The sequence below is a fragment of the Polyodon spathula genome, chromosome 8 (genome assembly GCF_017654505.1).
Source record: "Polyodon spathula isolate WHYD16114869_AA chromosome 8, ASM1765450v1, whole genome shotgun sequence".
NCBI lineage: Eukaryota > Metazoa > Chordata > Actinopteri > Acipenseriformes > Polyodontidae > Polyodon > Polyodon spathula.
Genome location: NC_054541.1, coordinates 48,485,447 through 48,503,598, shown reverse-complemented (window position 1 = coordinate 48,503,598; position 18,152 = coordinate 48,485,447). Strand labels below are relative to the sequence as shown.

Genomic DNA, 18,152 nt, shown 5'->3' with positions numbered 1-18,152 from the left:
TGAGCTATATTCCATTCTACAGCCTGCCTCAAATTATCAATTCAATCAGATTAGGGCTAGCCTTTAAAACATCCCAGCAGCTGCACTTCAATCGAGTTTTTTAGCTATTGTTGTCTACAAGGATCCACATAAACTTTACAACCACAGGGTTTAAACTCAAACTATTTAGTTGAGTAATAGGCAAAGAAATAGTCTGACTCCAGCAGACCCCCAAAAAATATGTTTGGATCAAGAAACTCTACAATCATGCCTGAATCATAACAGATATTAAATTAGCCCTGATTTAGACAAACTATAAGGAATGCTCAGTTCATACCACAGTTCCACTGATTACTGGTACATGCAAGTGCCTCTTATTTAATTTATTTTGCTTGCTTGTTTGCTTTCATAAACAATTGAATTAAGAAATGCATCATTTTTATACACCTCTCACTGGAGCTTTTCAATTTGGATTTTCAAACTAGGCATATAAACATATGTGTGCATATGTTGTTTATTTATTTATTTATTTATTTATTGTATTTGTTTGTTTTTATAACAGTTTTACTTTTTGGTGCAAAAGATTTGAAAATGTTACCAATGTTAACCCCACATTAAAAAAGGCTTAAAAATGTTACCAATGTTAACCCCACATTAAAAAAGACTTGAAAATGTTATCAGTGTTAACCCCACATTAAAAACACAGTGCTCCAGGAAATAAGTGGCTTTGTTCTTTAGAAAGAAAGTGATCTGAGTGACGGGAGCCGTTTGCAGGGCTTGTGCTGAGCGGCGGGCTGGACATGCCAGAGAGATGGATCTCACCTTCTGAGCTGCTTTGGAGGGACCCTTGTTTTTGCTTCCTTTAGGTCTCCCCCTTGGTCGTTTAGGCGCAGGCTCTCCAGTTGGTTCCTATAGAAGGAGAGGAGCATGACAGTGAGATGCGTGCTGGGTGAGCCATTACCATGGACTGCACAGCACCTGGAAACGAAACCTTGCCAAACTGAGCAATCTAATCAGATGTATTTGTAACTGATTCAGAAGTCCGTTCATCTTGAAAAACTGTGCATCTGACTGGAAGACCACGGCATTGAATAATGAAATGGAAAGTGAACAGTGAGGTTATAACTGTATTTTACTCTTCTAAAGTTTTCCGTTATCTTATATTTTACTGGATTCCAAGACACTGTCCACAGTATGGCCTGTCCAGACTAACCGATAGTGTGTTTTACACAGTGTGGGTTTGCCACATTTTAAATAACAGCTTTAAAAGGTAGATTTAGTTTTTTTTTGTTTTGTTTTGTTTTTTTTGTATATGGCTTTTTAGCTGAATGGTAATCTACATAAATTGGTTCTCCGCAAACATTCAAATAAAAATGGATTTGAATATTTTGCTGAAATGTTTCACATGCGTCTGATTCAAATGTATTTATTTATTTATTTACTTATTCAACCAAGACAGAACCCTTGAGATATTCACCTCAATTGCAAGGGGCCCTGATGCTGCTTCCATGTTAAAAACATGCTTGAAGTGCATCTGAAACATGAAACAAACTAGTGTGGAACTGCCCCCTCGCCAGAACAGTAATTCTGCATGTGTATATAGCAGAATTGAAGTGTGTCATGCCTTACAGTTTGCACTGTACCACTGCACTGTACACATACATAAAGCAAAGCATGACAAACACACATATGTGGGGACGGGGGGAGGGGGGGTTAACACCTTACTGTAGTAACTTGAAATGAAATGGTGTTAAACAATACAGTCATTTAAAAAGGGATGTGAGCGATTCACAAGCGAGGTCCCTAAAACATGTTCAGTGAGTAATCACTACTATAACATGATGGCACTTATAAATATTAAAGATTTCCCTCTCGCTACAGGATGTGGTGGGAATATGTCATAGCCCGCTTTAAGCTTCAAAAGTTGAAAAGCCTATGTTGCTTATTAGTGCAGAATATGGCAACGTACTGGAGTGAAGCGTCTAAGTATATTATTATTTATTATTATTATTATTATATTATTATTATTATTATTATTATTATTATTATTTGTAATGGCTAAAGACATGTTTGCACTTGAAAGTTTAATAAATTTCGCTGTAGCAAAACCAGTCTTTTTAAAACAACAAACCTTGAAAAACCGACGTGAAGCCGCGTAAATAATGCTTATAAACCTTTCTAAAAGTTTTTTTTTTTTTAAATAAATAAATAAATAGATAACGTTTAAATTTATATAAAACATAGCAAATTAGATATTGTATTTTCTTCAACAGTAACCCATGCACCTAAATATTTGTTATGCAATAAGAAAGAATTCTAAAAATAATTTAAAAGCTTAATAAACGAAATTACACAAACCCGCTGCACAAAAGCAAATTATATTAAAGCATTTCTATCAATTAAAAAAATGAAGAAATAATCATTGATTCAGGTTAATGAAACCATCTGACACGACAAACATCTGTATTTGCAAAGTTCACATTACTGCATGGTCTAGGCAACTACAGGCACTTTTCCCCCTATACTCGTAACCAAAAAAACAACTACTTCATTTATTTCAGTACAGGGGAGCCCTGTAAACAGAATTTCCTAAGAGGCATTTTAATAGTGAAACTCAGCGTAGCCAGATCAGAACAGTTACATAGAAAGCGCTCCGCATCTAGCTAACCCCGTGGTAAACAGTATTTAAACAAAGGCGCCTCTTCCTTAAAGAAAATGTGTTTAATTCCATGCATTCGAAACAAACTCAGCAATGCATGAAAGCAGGTGGCTTTATTTGTGTCCTCCTTCTTTTGGCAGAAATACGCTTGTATAGTACTAGTAATAGCAAGCTATTAACAAACTGCCCAGGATTGCTGTAGTGCTGGAAGCGGCGCTGCACAAGCTGCAGCCGCGCGGTAATGACAATTGCATGTTCCCATTCCATTAGATCGATTATTTATTAGTTATCTTTTTGTAAAGAAAGGAGACTGACTTGCTGCTGTTTCCTCGGTCTGCCCCGACCTCTCTTCTGGGGCTCCGGGGCTGCAGGTTGATCCTGTGCTGAGGAGGGCTGGCCGGCTGCTTCGCCTCGTGTACTCATCGTGGCTCCAGTAGAATCGGATTCTTCAGCACCTCCAGCACTTACACAAGATCTGCTAACCACGCCGGACGTCCTGGTGCTGAAAACGGGAGGGGGGGATCTCCTCTCGTGTAACTTAAGAATCAGGAATTTTAAAACATATATAAAAAAACAAAGCAAAACTAAACATGAAGGACTACAAAAAAATGTTTGGAAATGCACAGCTCTTTTTAAATGCTATGAGCACAGACGTGCTGCTGCGGTACTCTGCTGTACAAAATGGAAAAGACGTTGGTCCTTTTTTTTGTAAATGGACAGGCAGCGATCAATATGAATTAAGATTGGATCACTGCAAATCGGAACACATTGAAATGACGGGGTGACACTGCGCGTATAGACCATGCACAACCCTATATCAAGATATACGCCTCACTATTACCTCAGCCGGTATTATAGGAGTTTGGGGAAGAAGGTTTTGTTTGTTTGTTTTTTTTTTTGCTGGGGTTGGTAAATGATTTGAAACAAGCCCACGGCATGTGAATGAGGATGGGTATATATAAAAAGCACTTTTCCCGATGGGTGGAAAAGTGTAAGGGGGGGTTGTGAAAAAAATAAAAGGAGGCGGTACCACGAAAAAAAAAAAAAAAAAAAAAAAAAACTTAGGGGTTGGACCACAGCCAGAGAAAACATTAGAAATTCCCCGGCTGTAAAGAGAGCGACCACAGCGAGACTCACTCACGTGTCCAGCGCACCATTCATGTGGATGGATGCGAACCAACCGGTTTAAAGGGCCAGCGCCGGGAATCCCGTATCCCATAGCCCGCTGCACCGCTGGGGTACAACTCGGAGCCGCACTGAAAATAACGCAGCGTGAAACAGCGCAGCTACAGCGGGAGCGCCTGTTAAAGTGAACACGCAGTGACTGCAGTCCAGCCGGTGCAGCGGTACTGTGTATGAGAGGGCGGAGGGGTGTAAGGGAATTCCCAAACACCAACAGATTTAAATTACAGCTGTTGCTGTAAATATAACGACATAATGTTCTTGTACAAATGCAGTGTGATCATGATGAAAATAATATACATTTCAGTTACATAATGAAAGCACGATGATGACCCATGCATGCATGGATAAGTCACTGCAGTCTATATTACTAAAATAGATGTCGTTATGAATAGGGTCATTTTTAGAATACAGAGCGTTGACTGGATTTCTGTCAGTAGCCACACTGTGTTATTTAGGTTCACTGCAAAACCACAGACCTAAATAGAAAGCCAGTATGAAGCTTCGAGCTGTGTAACCCCGAATTGTTCTTTTCAGAACCCCTTTCAGCACCTTGCCTCTCGTCAGAAGCACCCAGGTACCTAACTAAGAGTATTTAGATAATAACTGCGTTCTGCTAACAAAAACAGCAGGCTGCGATTCTCGTTAATTTGTAACGAAGGGATATTCATAGAGGGAATATCAAAACGAACTGGTAAACAACAGATGACGCTGTGGTTTATGAGGTTAGCTCTGATCGTATACGTCAGTTTAATAATAGTGAGCTATGCGCATACTATTATCATTTTGCTGAGGTATGATCATACAAATATGTCTGTTTCTCTATGTTCAAAGCTACAAGCGAACCGCAGGCTTGATATTACAGATACCGCTGTTGTGTTAGAAAAGGCTGCATCGTCAGAATGTGGTGCGCATACCAAAACCTGAACCGTGTCATGTCAGAAAGTGCTACACTGTCAGGTTGAAAGTGGTACCTGTTAGATTGAAAGTGGTACCTGTCGGATTTTGGTACAGGTGCAATCAATTGCGAGCTGATTGGTGTTTTTCTACTGTCAAAAAAATACATTTACCTTAAATCATACATTATTTCTGTGCAAACTTAAACTGGAAACAGACTATCAGTTATAAATATTATGTTTGGATTTACTCATTATTACACCCCCACCCCCACATTTTTTTCTAATAAAAAAAAGGATTACAGTAACTATGAAAAAATAATCTCTGATTATTTGTGCCAGTAATAATGCAGCCCCTTCTTCGTTCGCAGACCCGAGCAGAGCAGCCTGGGCGGGCTGCTACACAATGGCGTTTACACTGAAGGAGCTGGCTTCCTAATCCCTCGTAGTACCCTCGTGAAAAATAAACACAACGGGCATATAACAACACCCGGAAAATAAACACAACGGGCATATAACAACACCCGGAAAATAAACACAACGCGCATATAACAACACCCGGAAAATAAACACAACGCGCATATAACAACACCCGGAAAATAAACACAACGCGCATATAACAACACCCGGAAAATAAACACAACGCGCATATAACAACACCCGGAAAATAAACACAACGCGCATATAACAACACCCGGAAAATAAACACAACGCGCATATAACAACACCCGGAAAATAAACACAACGCGCATATAACAACACCCGGAAAATAAACACAACGCGCATATAACAACACCCGGAAAATAAACACAACGCGCATATAACAACACCCGGAAAATAAACACAACGCGCATATAACAACACCCGGAAAATAAACACAACGCGCATATAACAACACCCGGAAAATAAACACAACGCGCATATAACAACACCCGGAAAATAAACACAACGCGCATATAACAACACCCGGAAAATAAACACAACGCGCATATAACAACACCCGGAAAATAAACACAACGGGCATATAACAACACCCGGAAAATAAACACAACGCGCATATAACAACACCCGGAAAATAAACACAACGCGCATATAACAACACCCGGAAAATAAACACAACGCGCATATAACAACACCCGGAAAATAAACACAACGCGCATATAACAACACCCGGAAAATAAACACAACGCGCATATAACAACACCCGGAAAATAAACACAACGCGCATATAACAACACCCGGAAAATAAACACAACGCGCATATAACAACACCCGGAAAATAAACACAACGCGCATATAACAACACCCGGAAAATAAACACAACGCGCATATAACAACACCCGGAAAATAAACACAACGCGCATATAACAACACCCGGAAAATAAACACAACGCGCATATAACAACACCCGGAAAATAAACACAACGCGCATATAACAACACCCGGAAAATAAACACAACGGGCATATAACAACACCCGGAAAATAAACACAACGGGCATATAACAACACCCGGAAAATAAACACAACGCGCATATAACAACACCCGGAAAATAAACACAACGCGCATATAACAACACCCGGAAAATAAACACAACGCGCATATAACAACACCCGGAAAATAAACACAACGCGCATATAACAACACCCGGAAAATAAACACAACGCGCATATAACAACACCCGGAAAATAAACACAACGCGCATATAACAACACTACAGTGGATCACCAGCAACTCCAAAATAGCAGTTTTTCTCGCCCAATTATGTGGGATGCGATCCGTAAGCGCACTTAGCAGAACTGCAGACCCCGCGGCCTGCCTCTCAAAGGCGGGCGTGTTTGAAACTTACTTGTTTCTCCTGGTTTTTAACCCATTTCATTCATTTAGGCCTATTTATTTATTTCCTTACCACAGATTTTGGAGAACGCTTAGTTAATTATGCTTAAGAATTAAAATGCATTTGTTCTTCAGGCAGTTCAAAATGTCCATAAAATACCTAAGTATTAGGGTTTTTTTTGTTTTGTTGTTTTTTTTTTTTTACCTTAATGAATACTTATAACAACCTTCTGAGAAAACAAAATCGGGATTAAATTAACAAATTTAAAAATATTAAAACTGCTTTTCTCAGACTCCTTTTTTCATTAGTATAGATTGAAAAATTAATCGGTTGTATTTCTAAACGGTTAAAAACACTGACACCTGCTCATCATCATCATCATCATCATTATTATTATTATTATTATTATTATTATTATTATTATTATTATTATTATTATTATTATTATTATTATTATTATTGTTGTTGTTGTTGTTGTTGTTTATTAAGTTTAACAAGCACAATTTAGACATTAACTAGAGTGAAAACCCGGAAGAGTGGTATTCTCATATTTTATAAAACGCAGAATATTTTATACTGACAGGTAGAGGAGGAGTAATGCGCTCTCAATTTAAATGACAATATTACTATCTGCGAACTTTTACTTTTTATACCTAGGCCTATGCATACAAAGTAAAGCCAGTTGTAATTAAGTGTTAACTGCATTGCACTTTACTACATACACATTATTGAAATCACGGTGTGAAGAAGATTTAAAAAAAAAAAAAAATGCTTGAGTATTTCAGTGCATCCTTATCACCTCAGATCGACAGTAAAAGATGCATGCTGCGAGTTAGCCTGGGAGCCGGGTGTGCTGTGGAACCGACCTCCAACAGCCTGCGCCGGCTTTGAAGTATTCCGCCCTTCCACGAGTGAGATCAATTACACAGGAACAACAGTGACAAAGAATTTACTGCTTTACGCGAACCGCTTTCCCACGATCAGACCCGCTAGCTCAACACCAAGTAATGGCCCTAGTTCTCTCAGCTCAGTACAATAGGGTTTGGATTTTTGAGGCGTAAAATATAAATACTTTTAAAAACATGTACAGCATTACAGCGTAGCGATTCTAATGAAAAATTCCTTATGAAGACTAGCTTCTAAAGTAGCTCACAGGGTCCATTCATTATATACATTTACAAACGTTCACCACATTTTATATTTATTTAGTATAATTTAAAAAACAACAACAACAAAGCATGTGGTACTGTTTTTTGTGAATGAAAAGAAATACGATGTGTTGTTGGTCCTCGGTTTGAACTTTATTATCAAATGGCTTCTGGCTTTTTCTAAAGAAAGTGGTTAATTTGTCATTGGCATCCAGTTCATTCATAAAAAAAAAACCACTCTGGGCAGGGACCCCTAGAAGGTGGATCTGAGCGGCGCTGTGGTGTTTCCACTCCTGCCTTTCACAGCGAGGCCCCTCCCCGCCAGACTGAGCGGCGTCGGGGCTGTGAGCAATGCAGCGAGCACAATCAATAGCCGCGGCCACAAATGACTGCAGGAAGAATACGAAACCTGAGATCGATTACTCACAATGGCGTTTAACTCCGAGCTCAGAGGCTTTACTTTTTCAACATAAACAGTACAGATTGAAAACAACGCATCCTTGCTTCTTACACGAACTGGGCGTGATGTAAACATCTCCCAGCACGAGTCTGACCACCACCAGCTTAGCAAGCAAGGCAGGTAGTAAGCAGAAATGAAGAATGGTGTTTTATTTTAATTTCATTTTTGTATTAATTTACGTGCTGTAAACGACACGACTTGAGTTTGCCATGTACTTGCTGGTACCACTCTACAATGCTTGTCCATGCTTTACTATGCTGTCACTGCTTTTGTTTACACTTTCCAATGCTTTTACTATGGGGAATTTGTGTAAATGTTCATGGGATCCCTATGGAGCATTCACGCACTGGCCAGGACCGGTGTGTGCTGCTTCAGGAGGCTTGGTTCTGGTTCAGGAGCTGGTTAAACAGGTCCATTATAGATCCTTTTACTGGTTGTAGTTCTAAAGGTCATTTGTTGTCCTCTTTGCCTGGGATTTTATATTCTTTCTGTTTTGGGATTAGTATCAAGCTGTCACTGTTCGCAAAGCAAGTTAAGCTGTTGTAAATTTTTCTCTTGTTGTTTCTGGTAACCTGTTGGCAGTTACTCTTAGTTCCAGGTGCAGGAGTGGTATCTGTGGTTGTTGTTATTGTTGTTTTTCTGGGGTCAGGGGTCAGGTTTTAAATGCTTTTATTTCCCATGTGAAATACAGAACACAGTCCTACAACTTCCAGTATTAAACAGAGCATCAGAAGACAGGCAGGCAGGCAATGCCACAAACATGGCCAGTGGGGGAGGGGAGGGGCCACTGGGAGTGGAGCCCATGCAGGACCCTGCTCACCGGACAGCAAGGCCAGGCCCAGCCATTCACGGGGGGGGGGGGGGGGAACCAAGCGGAGCCCACCCAGCGGAGCCCCGGCGTGTTCACACTACCGTTCAAAGTCAGGGTTGCCAACTATTGTTTACAAAACCACGCCCACTTCCTGAAAACTCACCAAAAACCACGCCCACTTCCTGTAAATTCGCCCAGAACCCGCCCAATCAAGAGCTAAAATTGTGGTGTCACACTCACCTCTGATGTTCCCCATTGTAAAAAATAACAACTACGCTATTTGCAATTGCAACTTTTGTGTGTGTGTGTTTTGTGCTTAATTACCAGGGATCCTAGGAGTCCGTTTGCTGCGGAATAACGCGAAAAAAACGGAGAATTTTTATTTTTACATTTGCAAAAACCATGCAAGTCTTTTTTTTTTTTTTTTTTTGTTGTTTGGTAACCAAATCAATACACTTGTATATAATCATCGACATATGCAATTTTGCTTTACATTTAGTAAACAAGCGTGTTCAATAAAGCTGCTTGTGGTGAACGAGGCGCAGTGTCAGTGTGACAGTCAAGCTGAAACGGAGCTGCAGTTTACTGCAGTATCCAGTGCGTTTCTAATACTCAACATCTGTTTAAAGATGCCGAAAACTACAGAAATCACACCTATCAGGTCAATGCGTTTGGCAGTATCCATCCAGGTAACAAAGACGCACTCGCGATAAATTCATATAAATACTGTTTTGGGGGTTTTATTAGGCTATTAGTATACAGACGTATTTGTCATGTGTACATTAAAATGGTAGGCCTACGTTTCTTTATTATTGATTGATGGCACTGGTAAGTTTGTGGAGCTTCCTTCGAATTTGAAAGTGTACCAATTAATGCTTCCTGTAAAAACTGCTATTCAACAGTACTGTTTGCGCACCTTATAAACGTGACTGGGGGGGGCGACACACGACACACTCAATTTTAGCCTTTTTATTTGGGGAATAACGCTCATACGAATCAATCATTACTTTTCTTCAATCAAGTCAAACCCATGAGAACGAATTCTCATCTGCAATGACACATGTACCCAGACGTGCCTTTTAGAAAGAGCTACATTTGTAGCCCAAATTAGTGATGGAATGTACGTCAGATGACAGATTGATGCCTGTTAGTGCTACGTTTAGCAACAGTGATGTAAACATATCGTAAATATTTTAAAACTATTCAAGTATATCCAAATGTAATACCCGCAAAAATAACCAAACTAGCCCCCAAAACAGGCACACGCACAAAACCATTTTTTCACGCACAATGCAACGACACAAGCTCAAAGTGCTAACACCGGCACCGTGGAACGTGACGTCATTCCAGTGGCCACGGCCTCAGCGGAGTGCTGTGGATCCGTCTGGAGAATGGATCACGAGGTCCTAACGGTTAAGTCTCCCAAATCATTTCACGGGAATTCAGAAATATGGGACCAAGCCGCTGCGCCAGTGCTTCACGTGTAATGACAGTGGCGCCGAACAATTGCAGAACAATTAATTAACAATTAACAAAAAAAAACTGTAGACATGTTTTGTTGTGGATTTGCATTTAAATTGTTTAAAATCACATCAAAAGGCATTCAGAGCACTCCAGAAGGACGGCATTGGTAATAAAAAAATAAATACATACATACATACATACATACAAATACACAGCCCAGCACGTCGCTTTGCCCCACGGTCTGCAGTATTATCAGCGATGTGAATGCAACAGAAGCAGCTGGTAGGTTATAAAAACGATTCATTAAACTCAGGCTAGATAGCTGTTATCCTAGTATGTTTTTATTCTCTATTAATTAAATTATATTCATTGAAAAAGACAAGAGAGAACCAGATGGTTATTAATTTTTATTGTTTTGGCTTACGAGGATATAGCAGGCTAATATTCCTATTGAAGTAGGCTACAATATTTTTTCATTAAAAAGCTGTCGTTGTTGTTCTTTGTTGAAATTAATGTTCAGCTTTCATATTTGTGTAATACTCATTTAATTAAACCAAGTAGTGTAAGAAGCTGCTTGTATCGTTCATGACGTTTAACAAACCAAGCAAGCTTATTTGTGTATAAAAAACGACAATGGAGTTGCAGCTCGTGTCATCCACTTAAAGGCACTCGAGCTGAAATCATGAAGTAAGTTTAAAGTCGGATACAAACGTGCAGCGGACTGTCTCTTAGCGCACATGCGAAAACTGGCAGATTTGATACAACTGTGCTGAGAATTTAATAAAGAAAGAATTTTCTGAGATTTTTAACAAGAGGTACCGGGAATCTGACTCTGCAAGCCCAGAGGTTCCGGGGCTCTGCCCCGGCACAAATTAAGCACTGCGCATCGTGAAACTGTGAAAATTAAAATAAAATAAAATCTTGTTTGTATTTGTTTTTCACATATTGCAGAATTAAAATTTCATTTCATATTGTTAAAGTTAGATTAACTATAACTACGACCAATAACTTTAAAACGTTACAGGCAGTATTTTAAAAATGTCAGTAAACACTTCAGAAACGCAGATTTAAAGTAGGCCTATTAAAAAAAAAAATCGAAACGTACATATTTAAAGATATTTTTCTTTACAACTCGTTTTTATACATGCAATGTTAATATAGTTTTTTTTTTTTAATGACCATATTGAATGTGATTTTCAGATGCTTTGCACATTTCCAATATATGAATCTTAATTATTTTCTTTCTGTTAAGGATTGGTTTATAAAGGAACCACAAAATAACACGCGCAATCACTGACCACTTTATTAGGAAAAATATATGGAATACAAACAGCAGACATTAAATCATAATATTTTCTACCCGCTGTATTGTGGTGGTCTTTTGTGTTTTTTTTGTTTTGTTTTTTGTAATCCTGTTTATTTTTATTTATTCACAACACGCGCTGTGGTTTAGTCCAGTATTTCTCAATTCCTGTGAAATCTTTTGATAGACTGTTGTTTCGGACAGTACGAGTAAACTAGCATCAGATACCTTGTGAGGCCAGAGTTTCACGGTTCTGTCTCGGCTCGGCTCAGCTCAACAAAATGACAACTGTGAAACTAGCCGTACTGTGAGGGCTCGGCGCGGTTCTTCTCGGCTCGGGTGTGCAAGTGTGTAAAGGCTATTAGTACTTGCATTGCAGTTCTAACGTATAACAAATACTTTGTAAAACACGTAATGTATTTGAAAGTGCAATACAAAACTGATATCTATTAATTTCCAAAAATGAGTGAGTTGGTTGTCCGGTGAATGAGTGGTCGTGGCAGTTCCACGCAGTTCTGGTACGGTGATAGATCTGCACAGGTTGGAACACTTGTAGAGATTGCTCCCTCAGTTCTTGCCATGCTGCTCCAAAGTCACAGTTCCATTTTAGAATTGGGCATTGTTGCCAGGGAATGCTGCTCCAAAGTCACAGTTCCATTTTAGAATTGGGCATTGTTGCCAGGGAATGCTGCTCCAAAGTCACAGTTCCATTTTAGAATTGGGCATTGTTGCCAGGGAATGCTGCTCCAAAGTCAGAGTTCCATTTTAGAATTGGGCATTGTTGCCAGGGAATGCTGCTCCAAAGTCAGAGTTCCATTTTAGAATTGGGCATTTGCCAGGGAATGCTGCTCCAAAGCCAGGGAATGCTGCTCCAAAGTCACAGTTCCATTTTAGAATTGGGCATTGTTGCCAGGGAATGCTGCTGCTGCTCCAAAGTCACAGTTCCATTTTAGAATTGGGCATTGTTGCCAGGGAATGCTGCTCCAAAGTCACAGTTCCATTTTAGAATTGGGCATTGTTGCCAGGGAATGCTGCTCCAAAGTCACAGTTCCATTTTAGAATTGGGCATTGTTGCCAGGGAATGCTGCTCCAAAGTCAGAGTTCCATTTTAGAATTGGGCATTGTTGCCAGGGAATGCTGCTCCAAAGTCAGAGTTCCATTTTAGAATTGGGCATTGTTGCCAGGGAATGCTGCTCCAAAGTCAGAGTTCCATTTTAGAATTGGGCATTGTTGCCAGGGAATGCTGCTCCAAAGTCACAGTTCCATTTTAGAATTGGGCATTGTTGCCAGGGAATGCTGCTCCAAAGTCACAGTTCCATTTTAGAATTGGGCATTGTTGCCAGGGAATGCTGCTCCAAAGTCACAGTTCCATTTTAGAATTGGGCATTGTTGCCAGGGAATGCTGCTCCAAAGTCAGAGTTCCATTTTAGAACATCAATTCCCTCATTATACTTCAGTTTAAGGATCCAGTTATAAATCTGTTACTGGCTAATTAAAAGGACTGACATTTTATTAAAATAGAATTTCCATGACACAGTGGTAGTGCAAAGCTTCAGTCATCTTATACAGTAATTATTAGTCTTTTGTCAGATGTATTAGTTATTTGTTCTTATGTTGCATGTTATTACTGTTAGTAATTTGGAACCTCATCTTAGCCAATGAGGTTCTGAGCACTATAAGAGGCAAACAGGACAAACAACACGCAATCTGTGACTCACAAAGGCTGGTGTGCAACGTTTTATTCTGATTCTGAACAAACTAATGCAGTTATCTGCACAGCATCGGATGGCCTCAGTCATGCAGCATGTTTCGATGCAGTAGAGAAGGGAGGGGGTTGCAAAGTTAAAATGTCCGGCTACTGGCTAGGGAACCACAAGAGAGCATGTTTACATTGTCAATTCCCATACATGGAGTATCAGTAGCCACATTTATTTGCAACAGTGTGTGGTTCACTATGTTATTGCTTACTTGTGTTCCCCAGTGATGCTCCTGTGAATCTGGGGATTGTGCTCCAATGGTTTTGTTTTCGGGGGTCTGTTTGTTTTTAATTTGCTGAATTTACACTATTTCAAAATTACCAACATGGATTTGTATTTTTTTACCCTTTGATTCTCTTAAGGTTATGCATTTGTACATTTTTCCATAACCTGATCTGGTTTGTAATCTATATTTTATGTTCTTTTTATATCCCTTTAAGGTAGAAGGGACATGTGTGTCCCAGAAATAAAATAATGCTAACTTTCCTATGCTTGCAGTGAGGTGCGTGAAACAGGTTGGATCTGCTCACCACACTGAGAGTCTCCTCCTCGTGATACTCGAGTCTCTCTTAAATGTATTTTAACACGAAACCGTTTGAACAGCCGCTGAATTCCATGTTTACCTTCAAGGGTTAAAAATAATAATTCAAAAAGTTTGAAATATATTTACAGCTTTGCAATGTGGTGTTTTTTTTTTATTTCTGGAGCGTTTATAAAAGCGATATGCAAACCTAGTCAGGAGCACACAGAGATCTAAGAATAGTAGAAATAAGACAGGACTCTGTTAATGTGGACTGGGGGTGAAGCACTGGCAGGAGGTTCTAAGCAGTTCCCTAATATGATCTTTAAAAGCAGAAGGATTATGAAAGCCCTGCCGGTAGAGTAGCTCAGCGTTTACTGCAATGGTGTAACGGCACCCAGGCTGCAGTGCTGTGCATACATATCAATGAAAGCAGCACAGAAACCAGCAACCAACCGAATAAGATGGGGGGCAAAGAGTAATGCTGATAACGGCAATAACAAACAGGAAAGTAAACAGGTTTGTACAACCGCGCTCAGCGGCCCTTTTAAAGACACGATAAGAAACTAGACGAAGGTTTCTGCCAGTGCCTTTATAGGCGTTGTTTCCTGACTCTATAATTTAACCTGGCAAAGCATTTGTCTGTGTGCAGCATCGTTAAACGTGCAGTACCTTTAATCCTGGCTCTCCTGAGCTACCCTGGGATTTACTGGCAGCGGTCAACACTGCTGCTACAGCTCACAGGTATTCGTCAAGCAGCGCGGGACGTACACATTGATGTGCCCTTTTTCATCTCAGGAATGGCTTCCTCAAATAACGTCTATCTAATCAAGAAACAAACCAGGTTGCCAGACAAAGAAAACTTTGAGCAAACTCGCAGGAGCTCAGGCAGTGTACAATGGCTCTGTCTGTAAACAGAGAGGCAGCTTAAGGAGGAGGAAATGTGCTTAATAAAGATCAGAAGGAGCTGGAAACCATGACCTCATAGTATGAAAGGTCAACCAGCTTATGTGCCATAAACATAACAAGGGCTAGCTCTGCTTCGTACACTTTACTGCACATTCACCCAACATGCATATATACACTCTAGGTTATATATATAGAGAGAGAGATTTACTAAATCTGTTTATACTAAAGTAATGTCATCTTTTTAAAAATGTATAAACAAATTTAAACAAGATCAGGTTGTTTCTTAGGCTCCTATACATTTTCAGATAGTTTATTCTGATTATACATGAACCAACCGTTAGCATTTTTAGGACATTTGTTAACACATTAGTAAAAGGGCCCTACAACGCCATAGCGTGGCCTGAAACCGCGTTATAAATTATTGTTGTGTCCCTAAACTCTGCCTTGTCCAAGCTATTTTTCCTCTAATGCAGCCACGACATATGTTTTCTGCTATTTGCACATTTTAAAAACAAAACTAAAAATCTAATTGATAAAAAGAATTCCCAGTATTCTAATACAAAACTATTTGCTCGCTTTGCTGAAGCGCACTCTGCAATAGGTCTGCATTTTAATCCTGTTTAGGATGTCAGCTTCAAACTGTTTACTTTAAAAAGAAAAAAACAAACCCCTAACTGCCAGACACTAACCAGGAGATCAATACGCGCGAGTTCTGGGATGCTTTGTTTGTCTCCAGAGAGCCTCAATGTGGGAACAGCGTTATGAGCCTGTGTGTAATTAATAGGGTTCTTCTCTATTTATAAGCCTGTGACCCCAGACCACCTTGGAGGGATACAGGAAGGTAATTCCTGGGTTACTCACAACTATTATTAACCAAGGAGAAATTTCAATGCATATTATCAGAGAGAGAAACCTGCAACCTTTTAACAGTGTGAAGCTAGGAGGAGTAAAGGAAAAAAAAAACATCTGCAGCTCTCTGTGAGATTGCAACAGTAAGGAGATGAGTTTCACAAACTGGTTGCAGATGGAAATGGGCAGTTAGATGCGCTCACTGGTAATGCTCAGAAACCGTTAGCGCTGGTAAGCATGTCTCGTAATACCCTGGGTATGCTGCTCCAGACAGTGCCGAAAACACCCTTCACTTGTTCCCTTGCAATCTTGATCTAGAGTGAAATGAGACAACTTCTTGCCTCACATTGTGTCTGAATAGCGAGTGGCACAGAAAAAGGAATGTGAAGAATGTAAATAATCTGTTTTTATAGACTGGAGAAGCACTGCTAGTGTGGGCAGCTGGGATCTGTGGCTGTGCACTGTGCCGCCATACACACCATCTTTAATTTGGCTGCGCTTGGCATAGAAGAGAGATGCACGTGATGCATGCCAACAATACTGGAGTGTTGTACAATCGAGGGTGGGGACGAATAAGCTGCAGTGAAGCCTACATGGGTTCAACAGATCCTGACACGGGACTGAGCCTTGTGTGCCTGTGTAACCAAACAGTGTTGTAGGATCCAGGGGAGGTTACGAGCTCTATAATTGCTCGTGCAAACAAGCCTGGCGGGTATGCACAGTGGTGAAAGCGCTTGCATGGGGAAAGTGTGGATGTGGGTACATGCCCAGACATCTCTAGTTCACGTTCAGCACAGCTGGTGTGTCTCTGCTCTGCTGTGCTGGGTTGGTCCGTTAATTCAGGATGATTGAGATGCTTTTACAGCGCAGTGTTGCCCGATGATTTGCTTGCATTGAATCCAGGGTTTTTAAAAAGGGAAGAAAGAAAAACGTTGCAAGAACACAATATTAAATATAAACTGAATACTGAAATAGATTTCCATGTATTGAGTTTATTTTTGATAAGGACTGGAGCTGGCTGCTTCTCTGATGATGTCCAGTTCTTTAGGATGTATCCACTGCTGGTCTGTGGTGTGTCACGTGTGGGTCTTCCTATTTCCTTACAGAGAGCACTAATGTGATAGTAGATGCGGATATCCTAAGGTCAGGCATTTCAGTGTAAAGTTGGGAGGTGATGATAAAGTTAGAGAGTAGTGAAAAAGCCTCGTTCCTGCATGACATTTGTTTTAATACTCCCCAGTACAGTCTCATATAATTGCTCCCAGACCCATTTTCTTTATCTTTGGGAAAGTTGGGTCAGAGCAGAATAAGTCTTTAACTGGTCCTGCCCCTGGGTCTGTTCTTTCTGGTTCTCATATAGAAAGTGTTTAAACACACTCCCTGTTACATTCCTGACTAGGAGCATGCATGTTTCATATGCACATGTCAACCCCTACAGAAACATTTAGAGAAATACCTTTGGGATAATACATGTGTATTGCCCTGACAATAGACCCATTAGCAGAGCTCTGCTCTAGCAGCTGTGGAAACACATTGTATCTGGAATAAATACTGCACAGAACTCCAGTAGCATAGTGTTACTGATATGATATCAATGTACTACAGTGCATTACTTAGCAAGTGTTAAAACTCATTTCTATTCTTGCGTCAAACCTCTAGCCCTTATCTCAATCAGCAACATCACCTGTGTTGGTAGATGACGATGCAGTGTATGAATCAACAGCAGGAAAAGTGATCCTAATAACTTGTTGCACAGGGAGTGCATCTTCAGTAGGGCTGAAAGGATTAACACTGCAGAGAAGTAAGGAAATTACTTCTGTAAACATCTTTAGGAACTGCAAAATCTACTGCAGTTAAAAAGCTTATCGTAGTTCCTCATTCCACCAGCAGGGGGCACCAATGTGTCAACCCAGTAGTTAAAGGGTTAAACTAGGGGAACATGCATATCTCTCAGTTTAACAGCCCGGCAACTGTACTGTGGTTTTCTGTTGTTAATATAGTTGACTTTTTTTAGCCTTTCGAATACTTCTGGATTAAACCCATATTCACACATGGACACGGCTTCCCTTCTTCTACTCTGGATGATAGAACTTTGGCTGAGTCAGCAGGTTTTTGGTTTTTTTGGTCGAGGACATCCTATTTGGTGTGGCCTGAGATTTAAGTCTTTTACTGGTGACATTTGGTTATATTTAGAACTGAAAAACCAAATCCCTTAGCTGTGTAAGTATATCTCACTGTTGGCAGCGACTCTGCTACAATGGGGCTCCCAGATCCTGAAAGAATGCACGTTTTGTGTGCTTTCCAGGACTTGTTTTGAATGGAAGCCAGGGAACAGTCTGCAGAGCTAAGTGGAAGCACTAAGCTAACCGCAGTGACAGC

General features: G+C 40.1%; 1 protein-coding gene across 1 annotated transcript in view; it reads right to left on the bottom strand.

The window, feature by feature from the left end:
- Positions 1-4,499, bottom strand: part of hmga2 (high mobility group AT-hook 2) — a 71,123-nt gene extending 66,624 nt beyond the window's left edge. Inside the window, exons 1-2 of the mRNA XM_041258295.1 lie at positions 2,954-4,499; positions 802-888 (exon numbers count right to left, since the gene is read on the bottom strand). Coding sequence (XP_041114229.1) covers positions 802-888; positions 2,954-3,061 — 195 coding nt within the window. The 5' untranslated portion in view covers positions 3,062-4,499. The remainder of the gene's footprint in view (positions 1-801; positions 889-2,953) is intronic.
- Between the last annotated feature and the right edge of the window lie 13,653 nt (positions 4,500-18,152).